Raw genomic sequence first — 13,510 nt, forward strand, 5'->3', positions numbered from 1 at the left:
TCTCTTGTGCCATAACAAAGCGGAGTTTTCATTCAAAAGGCTCCTCTTTGTGCCAACACTAGAACGCAATAATAAATGATTGTTTTCAAAGTTAGGATCTAGATCAATTTTGAATAAACCATCAATTTTGGTTCCACCACCAATAAAATTTTCACCTTTAAAAATACTAAAGGTAGAGTTTATAAACCAAAAACTAAAACCAATAACATCCAGTTTAGAAACCGAAATTAAGTTTCTAGAGAAGCATGGAATAAAAATACATTTTCAAAATCTAAAGCATAACCAGTTTTCAAAATCAATCTAAAGGTCCCAACTGCTCATTGCTTGCCGGTTTCCTTGGGTTGAGAAAACCCTGCATTGTATTAACAATATGGATTGTAGAACCAGAATCAATCCACCATGTATTACAAGGAGCCTCAACAAAAAAATATTCATGGCATACTAGAGATATGATGTTACCTTTCTTTTCAAGCCATCTTTTGTACTTTTGGCAATCCTTCTACATATGCCCCCCTTTCTTGCAGAAGAAACATGTATCCTTATTGTCATTTTTCTTGATTGACAACTTGTTATCTTTCTTGAGATGCGGGGCACTTTTGCCTCTTTTACTCTTTCCCTTATCATGAGTAGCCACAAAGTGAACACTTTGTGGTTTCTCATGCTTTAGCCTTTCCTCCTTTTGAACACACATGGTCAGAAGTTCATTCACTGACCATTTATCTTTATGTGTTATAGGATATCTTAAAAGGAGTGTACTCAATCGGGAGTGAGTTCAAGATGAAATGAACTAAGAAGGACTCGAAAATATCAACCTCTAAGGACTTCAGTTGAGCTGTCATGTCCCTCATTTCGATAATGTGCTCTCGCACACTTCTGGATCTGTCAAAAGTTTTACTTGAGAGTTTCTTCATTAGGGTGTTTGCCAATGCCTTATCGGAACTTACGAATTGTCCTTAACGGCCCGCATGAACTCTGTTGCCTTTTTGCATTCAGGGATAGAACCCCTAATACCCTTAGTTACGTGAGACTTCATAAATATGAGACTTAGGCGATTAGATCGCTCCCACCTCTCATCCTTCGTAACTTCTAATGGTGTACTAGTATCTGTGAGGGCAGGTGGTTCGTTCCCACGGAGCGCCAAATCAAATTCTAAACACCCCAAATAGAAAAGTAAATTTTCTTTCCGCTCAGAAAAATTGTTCCCATTAAGCATTGGAACAGTACTTTCTAGAATAGCAGTAGTAGAAATAGCTGCAATAATCAAGGAAAAATTTTAATGCTATGAAATTAACTTTATTTTAAATTAACCAATGCTAATTTAATAGTAAATAGTAAATTTCAACCTAACTATGGGCAAAGGTTGCATCACGAATGAAATTTACTCTTTATTAATAAGACTAATAAATTTAAACATTAATAAATAAAATTCTCCGTACCTGTAGGCCTAAGAGAAATTTATTTTTAATATTAAATTTATTATCTTATTCTAATTAAGTCATAAAAATAAAAACTTCCCTGTGGGGATAAGCAATTAAATTTATGAATTAATTACATAATCGATGTTAATTTTTCTATATGAAGTTCATGTGTATAACCCTGATGTAATTATTATTTTAAAATTGGGATGCAGTGGCTCTCTCAAAAATATTATAATAATTACTACTTCATTAACATCTATTAACTATATAGATGCCCACAAATAGCCCTAAGAATATAACAAATCAATACCTAAATGAGGTAAACAACATTTTCCAAGGTGCAACCAGGTGAGTTCCCAAGAAAGTGAGGGGGGTCACAATGGACACACTTAAATCCCAAGACTTTCCTTAGTCAGAACTTTTATAGACATTATTCTTAGGTCTATGCATCAGACAAATTATATTTAAACAATATAATTAAAAAAAAAATTAATTATATTCCTAAGTTCAAGTATTAAAGAAACAACAATTTTAATATTGAACAAAGTAAAAAATAAGAGAAATGAAATTGTGATATGAAGACATAATAAACCTTATGGCCCAATGGTCTTAGTAGTCTTAGACCCGAGTAATGATACATGGGGGACGTCTTACCGTCCCCTAGCACCCTCTTTTAACTAAAACAATGGTGTTTTAATGCAAAATGTCCTTTAATGTTAATGTCACATCAAAATACATTTTTGCATTAAAACACATTTTTTTAATACAAAAGGGGTGCTGGGGGACGGTAAGACGTCCCCATGTATCATTACTCCTTAGACCCTTTAGAGAGCCCAAGTTCTAAACTCCACATGAGCCTTTTTTTTTTTTTTTAATGGGCTACTGAAATGGGTTGGGCTTCTGGGTCACAAGACTCCAAATGGGTTAGATTGGCCTTGAGTGAACAACCCTAACCGGTGGCCCAGATCCGAAAAATTTAAGACCCAACCCCGAAAACCCGACCCATAAAATGTAATGGGTCGAAACCCTACCCGGATGCCCAAAACATTGACCCGAAAATCTAAAGCCACTGCCGCCATTTCCCTTTTCCTCAGTTTTTTTTTTTCTTTTTCCTTTTTTCTTTTTTTTACCATGAACACCGGCCACCCAAGCTTATCCCATGGTTGCTGCCGCCTTATGCAGCGGCCACGATGGGCCGCTGCTTAGCATCAACGGCGACCCAGAAGGGTCGCCGTTTGCCCAGGAACAGGCCGCCAATTCCATTTTCGGCAAAAATGGAGAGCTTTTCCGGCAAGAGATAAGCGTTTCCAGCGAGGAAGAGATTTCCCGGCGAAAAGTGAGAGAGAGTCCAGCGAGAGAAAGATGACCGATTTTTGCTTTGAAATGTTTTGAATTGGTTTTTGAGTTATTTTGTGAGAGGTAGCAGAGAGAGAGGGCCAATTTTTTTAGCAGTTCTTTTGGCAGTGTATAGTCTAGCATATCTCTTGTTCTAGTAGAACTCTTGCTCAGGGTTAGAGAGTCTCTTCTTATAGAGCTCTGCCTAAAGAAGAGGAGGCAGGAACCAGAGACGGAGCTGGGGTGGCCGGTAAGAGCCATGTCCCCCGTGTTCATTTGAAAAAAAAAATAAATTAACAAGTATAATTTGATTTTCAGTCTATTTGCCTGCCAACAAATGTCCGTTGTTGTTCGACGGAAACTTAAGCTCTCTCCTAAATACTATGGCCCATTTCAGATAGTACAAAGAATAGGCAAGGTAGCCTAGAAGCTGGATTTTCCCAGAGAATCTCAGATTTACACCATTTCTTCATGTTTCAAGCTTGAAGGAAACGCTTGGATCTCACATTAACCCCATCCTAAACTTATCAATCATCACCCCATATGGTACTCTTTTTCCTGAATCGGAGAATATTTTTACTAAGGTGAATGAAAAGGATGGGAAACAGGGCTGAAACCCAAGTGTTAATCAAGTGAAAGGGGATGGCAGCGGCAAATCTAGCACAAAGAAAACGAAATCAAAATAATATTCCCCTCTACTCTCTCATTCTCTCCCCTCTCACGCACTCTCCCCCTTCTCACAGACCCATCTCTCAGAACAATATTTCCTTCATCGAGAAAAAACCCGAAATTTAAATAAATAATTAAATGAAAAGAACATGAACATTCAAAAGATGGTAACTGGCTGAGATCGGGAATCACGGTATTAAGAGAAAAGCAGAATTCCAGTCCTGAACGAAATATCAAAGCTTTTGAGGTAACCTTTAACTAGCTTTCAAGTAGAATAAAGGCAGAACTGAAACATAATTTATGAGCCACGGTAAAGCAGATTAACAAATTCTTTCAAAAGTATACGTACTAATCTGACAAAACAAAATCTGTTTACATAACCAAAATTCAGTGCATCACTCATGCCTGATCCACCCCTCCCTTTATTCCCAAAAATATTTATGCAAACATTATTTCACCGAGTTAACTCTACAAAGGAAGAAACCTGCTCAATGGTACAATTATCACAAGTCCAATCGGAACAGCTGAATTGCAGTCAAGCTCCTCTTCTTGGTTGATTACAGCGAAGGGGAAAATTACATGAAGAGAAAGAAGCAAGCCATCATTCTAGAGCAACATTGACTCAGGATTCTCGATGTAGCCTTTGAATGCTTTCAGCCATTCGGCACCGATGGCACCTAACATTTAGAAGAAGTCATACCATTAGGGTTTCACATACCATTAGGGTTTCAAATAAAGGCTGGCTTAAATTGATCTCATATTCTAAGGTTTGTATCAGAGCGACTAACCATCAATAACACGATGATCACAGCTCAATGTTACAGGCATGAAAGAAGCAAACTGGAATTGTTCGGGGCCTGAGCTTGGTACAACCCTTTTCTCAGCTGCTCAAGGTCAAATGATCATAATGGTGATAATGAAGATGAAAAGGATGAAAACCTTGTTTAAAAAGACATCACCCCAAGTGTCTGACTTACCAGACCCAACTGCAAGAATGCCTGATTGAGGAGGATTAATGATGGCACAAAATTGCTTGATACCAAAAGGCCCTCCTAAATTTGACACTGTAAATGTACCTCCCTGCAAAGAGTAAACCCAGCATTCAATAACCAATACCCTGAGGCAATCATCCATCCATGAGCAGTAACGAACACAAAAACACTATTCTGACCTCATAATCTTCTGGCTTTAAACTATTCTCTTTGGCTTTCTGGGCTAATTGCTTGACCTCTTCACCTATTCTGGATAGACCTTTCTTGTCTGCATCCTGCAAATTTTACACATGGATTCATGTGAGATGAACTATAATTTGAAGTCTAATGAGAATATATATCGACCGCACAGAGACTGTAGCAACCACTCACCCTAACGACCGGGACGAAGAGTCCATTATCCGTCTGTACGGCAACATTAATGTTCACATTGTGATACCTACATAAGACGCCAAAGAAACAGTACCATAGAGTTGAAAATTGAATCGAATAAAAAAACTTAATTACAATGTCAATCATTATATACTTACTGGCGGATGTGCTCATCTGTCCATGAGCTATTGCACTGAGGAACTTTACGAAGAGCCAAAGCAGCAGCCTGCAGTAATGGTTATATTCAATTAAAGGCAAAAGGAAGATGCCACCTAGCCTAGATGGTAAACGCCTCATCAGCGAGATACTCAAGGCTTATGTATGGATCTCATGTTCTTCCTACCCATTTGACATCTAAGCGAACCCCACACCACCCCCCCCCCCCCCCCCACATGTCCTTTGCATGCACGTCTACAGAGTGAGAAGTTACATTATGTGCAACAGTACAGTACATACAGTTCAATTGGGAAGAAAGAACCTCCACTAGCTTCTGAGCAACCCAACTAAAACATGGCTTTAATTTATATTGTAATTACAGATTAAAAAAAAAGTGCAGATCATGTTCTAGTTTAAAATTCTCGAACACGCGGACTCGAGCAATTCTCAATTGGGTACCAGATAATCCTATGAAAAAACTGAAAAAAGGCCACTTTGAAAGTATTGGGATGGAGTCCCTGGCATTTGGGACTCTTCTAAAATGGCCCGAAAGTTTACCTAGTAAATAATTTAGTGGTCCTTAACCAATAAAAATTACACATCCCAATGTTCATACTAAGTCTGTGGAAGCTGGATGTAATACCTTAATAACAAGATCATTAACAGATATCCGCTTTCCACCAGATGCTTCTTGTAATGAATTGAGTTGGTTCCGCAAACTGCCAAAAAGTAACAGTTACATCACCAAAAAATATTAAGCAATTGGTCACTTTTTAAGGGAAAGCAGGAATTAATACTCACTCCATGAGTTTGTCAACACATGTATCCACTGTTAGATAATAATGGGGAATAGTTTGCTTAGAGAATAATAAGCGCGAAGCTGTGATCTGTCAAGATAGCACCAGGAATAAGCTTCAGGGAGATAAACTTTAATTGTAAAATTATGTAAACTTGTATCAAAAGCTGTACGGGAATAAGATCACTTATAAGTGATGCAATTATCAAAGATCACCTATAAGTGATGCAAATGAAGCACATGATGACCAAATACTATCTTAAAAACTGTTCTTCATGTGCAATGAGGAGCTACAAATATAATAATAACAAGGGATGCCATAAGGCAAATTAAAAAACAGTAAAAGCTAATGTAAGATGAAGAGTTCAGAAAGTGGTCGGTAGGGTTGGCCAAGAGTCCCATCAATTTAATACCCCTACTCAGGTTATAGGCTCACGTTACCCCTTAGCGCTTTTCAATAAATTGCTATTACTTATCAAAAAGTTTCCAGATGGGTTGCAAACTACTGGGGTTACATGACCAAATTTGATTCTAGCACCAGATCCCAGTATTGGGACTCCCAAGTTTTGTTGGGCTGGGATGAGCTGAAAACATTACAAACATACAATTTGACAAAACATAAAAGGAACATTATGGGCTTAAATAGAGTGGATATAGAATCAACTTTGTGCATTGAAAACCCTGAAAGTTATATTATCAAGGCTTGGAACATGATGACGCTAAAGAAAATAATAATCTATTTAATATATTACCTTCCTTATCTGAGAATGAGGAATGTCAGTGTAATCTAATGCTGCAGGAGTAGCAGCATGAGCCTTAGGGGTTTCCTTCCCACGAGAGGCTGGATAATAAACATAGAAATATTATTTGGTCATCAACTCAGTGAACTATCTTAAAGAAAATTTGCTGAAAGAGCGAAACAATATTTACATCATAAATGTTTGAGCACCATAAATTTTCAAACAATAGAAAACAACACAAAAATAGCACTAGACCCGCATCATAATAGATTAAAAAGGATACATACCCAAGTAATCTTCAATATCCGCCTTTACAATGCTTCCATCAAGACCAGTTCCTTTAATACTTGAGAGAGGCACCTAAATCAGTGGGAAAAAAAAAATTCAAACGACACGTCAGTTAGAAACAGCTCAACATTAAATGTGTCCTACAACCAGACAAAAATTTCAGTCAAAGCATTTACGACAACTAACATTGTTTTCTTCCGCCAATTTTCTGGCAAGAGGGCTAGAGAAAATGCGATCTTCAGCAGGAGGTGCTGCAGTAGGCTTGGATGTCTTTGGCTCCGGTGAACTGACAGGTTGTTCAACTACCTCTTTTTTTGGTGGAGCGGGTGACTCTTGAACAGCAGCAGCACCAGCGCCAGCACCTGATGTTGAAGGTTCGTAATCTTTAAATTTTGCAATATCCCCCTCATCTTCAACTGTTATAGCAATCACCTGTACAAGAGCATATACACAAAACTAACATTCAATAGAAAACTCCACATAAATTGCCTTCCAATGTGAACAAATCAATGAAGATTATTAGTAGGGTGCAATGGCCATGATGTATTTCCTCTTCTTGTCCTACTTCGCTTTTTTTCTGAGAACCACACACCCACGCAAAGAGAAAAATGACTAGAGATATGCACTATAGTCGCAAGAACCCACCACACCAACTTTAATTTCTTTTGACCCGTCTCCTTGTACGATCTTGGCAAGATACCCTTCCTCCATGCATTCCAACTCAACTGTTGCTTTATCCTTTGCATATCAAATGTATGTAAGAAGACAAATGTCAATCCATTATGAGTAAAGAACATAACCAAAATATCAATTAACCGGGGGACTTAACAAACAGACAGTGCAAAGGCCCTACTGTTTCAACTTCACAGAGCACTTCACCAGGAGAAACTTTCTCACCCTCTTTCTTCAACCACCTTGCAATATTACCCTGCACAGCATTAAAGAATCACTTAGCAGAAAATAGTAGATCTAGATTGTTGTGATGTTTCCATATCAAATAGATACATACCTCTGACATTGTAGGTGACAGAGAAGGCATCCCAATCTCTTGATGTGGAGGAAGGCCTGAGAGATTGCGCAGAATCCATTATAAGTCAAAAGACCACACAAACATGCATAATTTCAAAGACGAGCAAACTGAAGCCATAGATGACATGTTGATCATCAAACTTTCATAGAAGCAAAGTACTATTACTATCATTCTCGAATGAAGTCCAGAAAACATGATGCCCAACAGCAAACAATATATGTGTTGTTTTATTAATCATATTGTACAATTTTGCCAGAATGAAGAAAAATATCAAAGCAGAGAGAAAGAGAGAACCAGGAAAATGACATAAAACATAGCAAATTAAATAAAAAACATCGAATAAAATGACATGAACCATGTTTTCAGAGCTAATTTAGGGGCAAGCTGTTTAAGAGAATAAAAATAACACATTTCCTGCTTAAACCCCACTCAATGGACAATGCTATCCAAGTAGTCTTCAAGCCTAGACATCACAGATGAATGGCAACAAAAGAGCACGTTTAGAACTTTCCAAATCAAAGGTCTCAGAACATTAAATTATTACCCAAAAGCCAGATGTAAAGGAAAATGGAGCTCTATAACAAAGGATTGCAGACATTTTTAATTTCAGATGTAACCCAAAAGCCAGATCTAATCATAAATATCATATGGATCATGCTATTTAATAGATAAAGCTCCATTTTGGTTCTTTGAAAAAAAATATTAAAGGTATGTCATGAACATGTAATAAAGTAGTCATTGCCAACTATCAAATCTAAAGAGATAAGCCGTGGTTATACATCAAAACATGTCCTATATAAAATAAAGTGTAGAAATAACAAGATGGCGCCACTCATATAAAATAACCATGTAAACATAAGAACAATCAAAAAAATTTAAAGAAACTCCAGCAAAAACTATACATGCATTCCTCTCATTCAATTCCAGTACATGTCTGAAGAAATCGTATCAGACACATTCCGTAGTCACAGCTCTGTCATGCATATTTAGCGCATTTAGCTTTCAGGTCTCACAGATATCTTGAGCTAACAACTACCAATGTACGTAAAATAACTCTAGCATGTGTAACGTAAGGACACTACCAGATGAGGGCATGAACCAACATAAAGAGACTCAGTGACAATGCATTGCTTGAGAAAAAAAAAAACCCTGGAATTGTATATATCTAAACAACAGCAATGACATTGTTTGAGATGCTCTCAATAGGGGTGAAGAGACATCGCATGCTACATATATTTTAGTTAAAGATCCATACACTAGCAGTAGTTTTTTTTTTTTTTTTTTTGGATTATACCATGGTTCTACTCTCTCATTCACTTTTGTATTTAGGCAGTGTCCCTTCGCATGTTTTAAATAGATTCTCTTAAGAAAAGAAGAATGCATATATTTCAGTCATCAAAAAGCAGGAAAACTATGGGAAAGATTTACTAAAAATAAGATTGAGAGGGGTTCTGCAAAATTTAGGAGAACAAGAAAACCTTGAAATTTACCTGAATCAGACGAAAAATCTCTCCTCAAGTATACCTGTGAACTGAGAGTGGAAAACCAAAGAAAAATAAAATCAGGCAACTAATCATCAAGAAAAGATCTGATCACCTAAAGCCCCCCCACCCCACCCCACCCCCCTCAAAAAAGAAAAAGTAAAGAAACAGTACAGTGAAAACCCTTGATTCTGTGCCAGTCCCGCAATTGGATTTCTCACTTTCATTGTCGTCATTGAGATATTTCTCTTCTGTATACCAAACGTTGATATCTACAGAACATGATAAGTGACAGTAACCATTTGAAACTAGGCTCCAAGTTTAGTCGAGAAAAAGAAAAAAATGAATTGAGTTATGACAGGAAATTATAAAGCCATAGCACAGGCAAACCAAAGGATCAAGCGTAGAAAAACGACACAGAAGGATTGCAAGCAACTGCAATGATGTCATCATTTATTGTACATTAATGCAACAGAAACTGGCAGTACTCACAGTGCCACTGGTGGCAGACCTGGAAATTGTCTCTCTTTCTGAAGGCACATAACAATGACGACGGATCTTCCAAGTATCTGAGAAAAAATGTATAGTTTGCTTAGAACAATAGGAACAATGTTTTCTAAGACTTCTATCGGTACCATCATAAGAAGAGATGCCTTATATCCTATACACAAAACCATAGCATGGATCTTCCAGTTGATATTGCATTATCACTAAGTTACTCAGATCATGTGCAATGATAGTTTCTCTCTGTGGTAGACAACAAAAACCAGCACAAAAAGTTTTCTTGAGTACTTTCCAACATCAAAGACAACTTAGAAGATATGTTTAAGATAAAATCCCAGTCAAGGTTAGGCATGCATGGAGGAAGGTTCATAGACAGTACAGCTTATAAAATCCCATTTCTCAACAAAAGGTGAGCTTAATTTTTTTATAGATCTGGCTCAAAATTAAGCAACATTGATCACCTAAAGATTTTAATCTCACCTTGTAGCCTTTCTTCTGCAAAATACATAAGTAAGCTGTAAAAATAATAATATAACAAAGACACCACTAGAAAGAAATAATGTTCCACGAGATTAAAATCTTTAAGGGGGAAGGAACAAAAGAAAGAAACATGTACAGAAACAGTCATAACAATTATTCATCTCAAGCAACCTCTCGTTTACATTTAAGAGTTCAAAAATCTAACACTTATTAAACCTCTATAGTCATCTGATCTGCTATGCTCACCATTTCATAAACAAACAAAAAAATGACATTTGTGGTAGGGAAGAAATATTTTCCATGAACTGCATTCAGTGAAAAATTTCTTAGATGTATAGACACATCCATGTACATGTACGGATCATTGGCATTGAGACATATACATAAAGAAGCATTGACATCTGGAGTTCTCCAAGAATGCAAGTTCTACAAAATACACAATCAATTCATCCAATGCAATTGGGGCTGGGATGTATAAGAATTTTTTTTTTTTTTAAAAAAAAATTATCAATATAGGATCGGCTTCATAAATCTAGCTACAATACCACCACCAATTCAATTTTACCTTATCAGCTAAGAACATGCAAATGCCCCAACACATGCAAGACAAGGATTTAAAACATTAACTAAACTCACGGACATGATTTGTTTGCAGATACGAAAGAATGAGGAATGATAGTTGACACTTGCCCAGTAATGAATAAGAAAGTAGACCCAATAGAATCAAGAAAAGCAACATACCATCTCTTTTACCAATGGAGGGCTGAGCATGATTTGAAAACCAACGAATGAAAATGGCATGCTCATGCCACAGAAAGTTGGGAGCATTTCTTAACTGAAAGGAAAAAAAAAAAAAAGGATAAAAATGATATAGGGTCAAATAAAGCAAAAGAAAACAGCATAGCACCAACAAGCATTAAATTGTAAAGTTAATGCTTGAATAATGTTCAAAGAGCATAAAGAAGCATAACTAAAGATGGGAACATTGTGATCTTTGGGGTGAGGTTACCATTTGGAAATCTGAAACATGGTAATTTTGAAGAAAATAACTACAGAGGAGAATGTATATTTCGAATTTAGCAGAGTATCTTAAAGTTGTATCAGATACAAATAACAGTTCTTGAGATATAACGCAACAAAAGTTTTTCATACAAGCCATTAAGAATTGAAGCTTCTATTAACAACTAACCTATATAATGTCCAAGTAACCATCATTTTTAATTATACAAATTGGATGAAGGTCACTGGTTGAGCCTAAGTAAGCAGTTAAATATTGGATTTCTGTGACTACAAAACTGTCGCTATATTTCTAAGTGTTGGTTTGGTTTTAGCAATTTTAAAACGTACGGTTTGAAAGGTTACGATTTTGATATGGAGCTAATGAAAACGCAATTTTTAAAAATACAACATTTGGTAAAATCGCAGTTCAGCCTTTAAAATCATGTTTCTAAAAAATGCATCCCCTTGCCTCCTGCGTGAAAACATGGATTTTTTCCACATTTTTAAACTGCCATTTTTTCAAAAAGACAATTTCTGTGATTTTGTTTGAAAACGCTCGTGTAGCCTTGGGAATTGCGGGCCAATCAGACTCTAAACTAGGCCAATCCACACCAAGCACAACACAAACATAGTATCCCCTAATTACCCACAAATGAATTAAGCCAATAAGTGAAGTAATCTATGAACACAAAGGCCATGCCACCACGATTAATACCAAAATTTAGTTTTTTTTTTTTTTAAATGAAAAAAAAAAAAACCGAGACCAGGATTTAAAAATCGGAGCACTTAACTTACTAAAGCACAGATAGAGAATCCTCTGAAACCCCATTTACACAATAACCCTTTTGAATGAGATTATCACATACAAAACTAAGGCCTATAACTCAAAACTATAAAGCTATATCACTAAACTACAACCAAGATTAAATCACCCAGAAAATGAATTGGCTCTAGGATTCGCAACTAATAAACTCAAATCAAAATAAGAAAAAAGAAAAGATCAATTGAAAATTACCCTCATATACAATCATGATCAAACAAAAACAAAATATACATATATAAAAAAGAAAAATTGAGAGGCAGAGAGAGATGGTATACCTTTTTGGAGTGATTGATAATATGAGATGCGTAAGCCATTTTCCGTATCTCGGACCAAATTATTCAAAGAAAAACAACCAGACGAAAAAGTTGTGCGAAATTGGATTGGCTGGCAATGAGAACTGAGAAGACGAGGGTGATATACAAAGGCACACCTTTGTCTGGTTAGGTGGAAAAATTGGGCATCCCGGTTAGGTCCCAGCCCGCCGTAGATCGTTCTGACTTTTATTCTTTTAATTTTTGTTCTATTTAATTACTGTTTTTTTGGGGGGTTTATTTATATAATTAGGTACCTAAAGTACGATTTTAGGCCTTGGCTTTTAGGGTTGTTTTGTGTAGCATTTTCGTTGTTTCCATTATTGTCGTTCGAGCCATAAATATTCCATAAGGCGAGCATGATATGAAGGTGGGAGTCATTTATTTTTCTTTTCTTCTCATATTCATATATTAAAAGAGAGGTAATTACCTTTTTTCCCATGAACTATCAACTTTTGCGTAAAACTTCTACAAATTACCAACTCGACCAAAATAGAACATTCAACTACCAAAGACAACCATTTTCCACCTTCCTTCAGTTAGAGGGGTTAAAAGAAACGGTCAACGGATCATGTGACCGTCATGTACCATTTTATATGGGAGCATGTTGGAAGATGGTGGTAGTTCATGGGGGAAAAGAAGAAGAAAATGAGGGTAAAACAGCATGTGACGGTCACGTGACCCGTTGACCGTTTGTTTTAACCCCTCTAACTGACGAAATTGAGAAAAATTGATGTCTTTGGTAGTTGAATGTTCTATTTTTGTCAAGTTGGTAGTTTGTGGGGGCTTTGCGCAAAAATTGGTAGTTCATGAGGGGAAAAGATAATTACTCTAAATTATTTTTATTTTAATGTATTTTGAATTGTTTGTTCATTGTTTTGAGAAAAGTGTTTGGGATCTTAAGTTTTGAAACAACGTATAAATACGGATGTACGAGCTATTACAGTTAGCAGTTATTGGCTAAAACCGCTAACCATAATTGTCTAATGCGATTATTGAATTTTAACAACCGCAACGACCTCTGCCTAGACAATTAGCGGTTATTTTTATAACCGTTTGTTAGCGGTTATTATGTTTATAACCGTCGGTTTGAAAACCACTTTTTAATTTGTGCTT

At 36.5% G+C, this 13,510-nt stretch overlaps 1 protein-coding gene across 1 annotated transcript; it reads right to left on the reverse strand.

Moving 5' to 3' along the window:
* Nucleotides 1-3,733: 3,733 nt before the first annotated feature.
* On the reverse strand, nt 3,734-12,580 carry LOC133864193 (dihydrolipoyllysine-residue acetyltransferase component 2 of pyruvate dehydrogenase complex, mitochondrial). The gene is made up of 19 exons (XM_062300457.1): nt 12,359-12,580; nt 11,003-11,096; nt 9,770-9,846; nt 9,452-9,549; nt 9,287-9,327; nt 7,776-7,831; nt 7,620-7,694; nt 7,412-7,504; nt 6,953-7,198; nt 6,766-6,838; nt 6,491-6,579; nt 5,744-5,829; nt 5,586-5,661; nt 4,945-5,012; nt 4,787-4,853; nt 4,594-4,689; nt 4,400-4,502; nt 4,211-4,306; nt 3,734-4,099 (listed from the first exon to the last, which is right to left on the reverse strand). Exons 1-19 carry the CDS (start codon nt 12,395-12,397, stop codon nt 4,029-4,031), a joined length of 1,644 nt encoding a protein of 547 aa, XP_062156441.1. The 5' UTR covers nt 12,398-12,580; the 3' UTR covers nt 3,734-4,028.
* Between the last annotated feature and the right edge of the window lie 930 nt (nt 12,581-13,510).

The sequence above is a fragment of the Alnus glutinosa genome, chromosome 3, assembly GCF_958979055.1.
Source record: "Alnus glutinosa chromosome 3, dhAlnGlut1.1, whole genome shotgun sequence".
In the NCBI taxonomy this organism is placed as follows: domain Eukaryota; kingdom Viridiplantae; phylum Streptophyta; class Magnoliopsida; order Fagales; family Betulaceae; genus Alnus; species Alnus glutinosa.

Bases quoted from the DNA above. Each gene is read 5' to 3' on its own strand.
- LOC133864193 (XM_062300457.1), bottom strand. From the start codon at position 12,397: ATGGCTTACGCATCTCATATTATCAATCACTCCAAAAAG. The intron at 11,097-12,358 runs GTATACCATCTC...TTTTCCTTTCAG, and splicing joins TTATCAATCACTCCAAAAAG to TTAAGAAATGCTCCCAACTT. The intron at 7,695-7,775 runs GTATGTATCTAT...AATGCTGTGCAG, and splicing joins TGTCACCTACAATGTCAGAG to GGTAATATTGCAAGGTGGTT.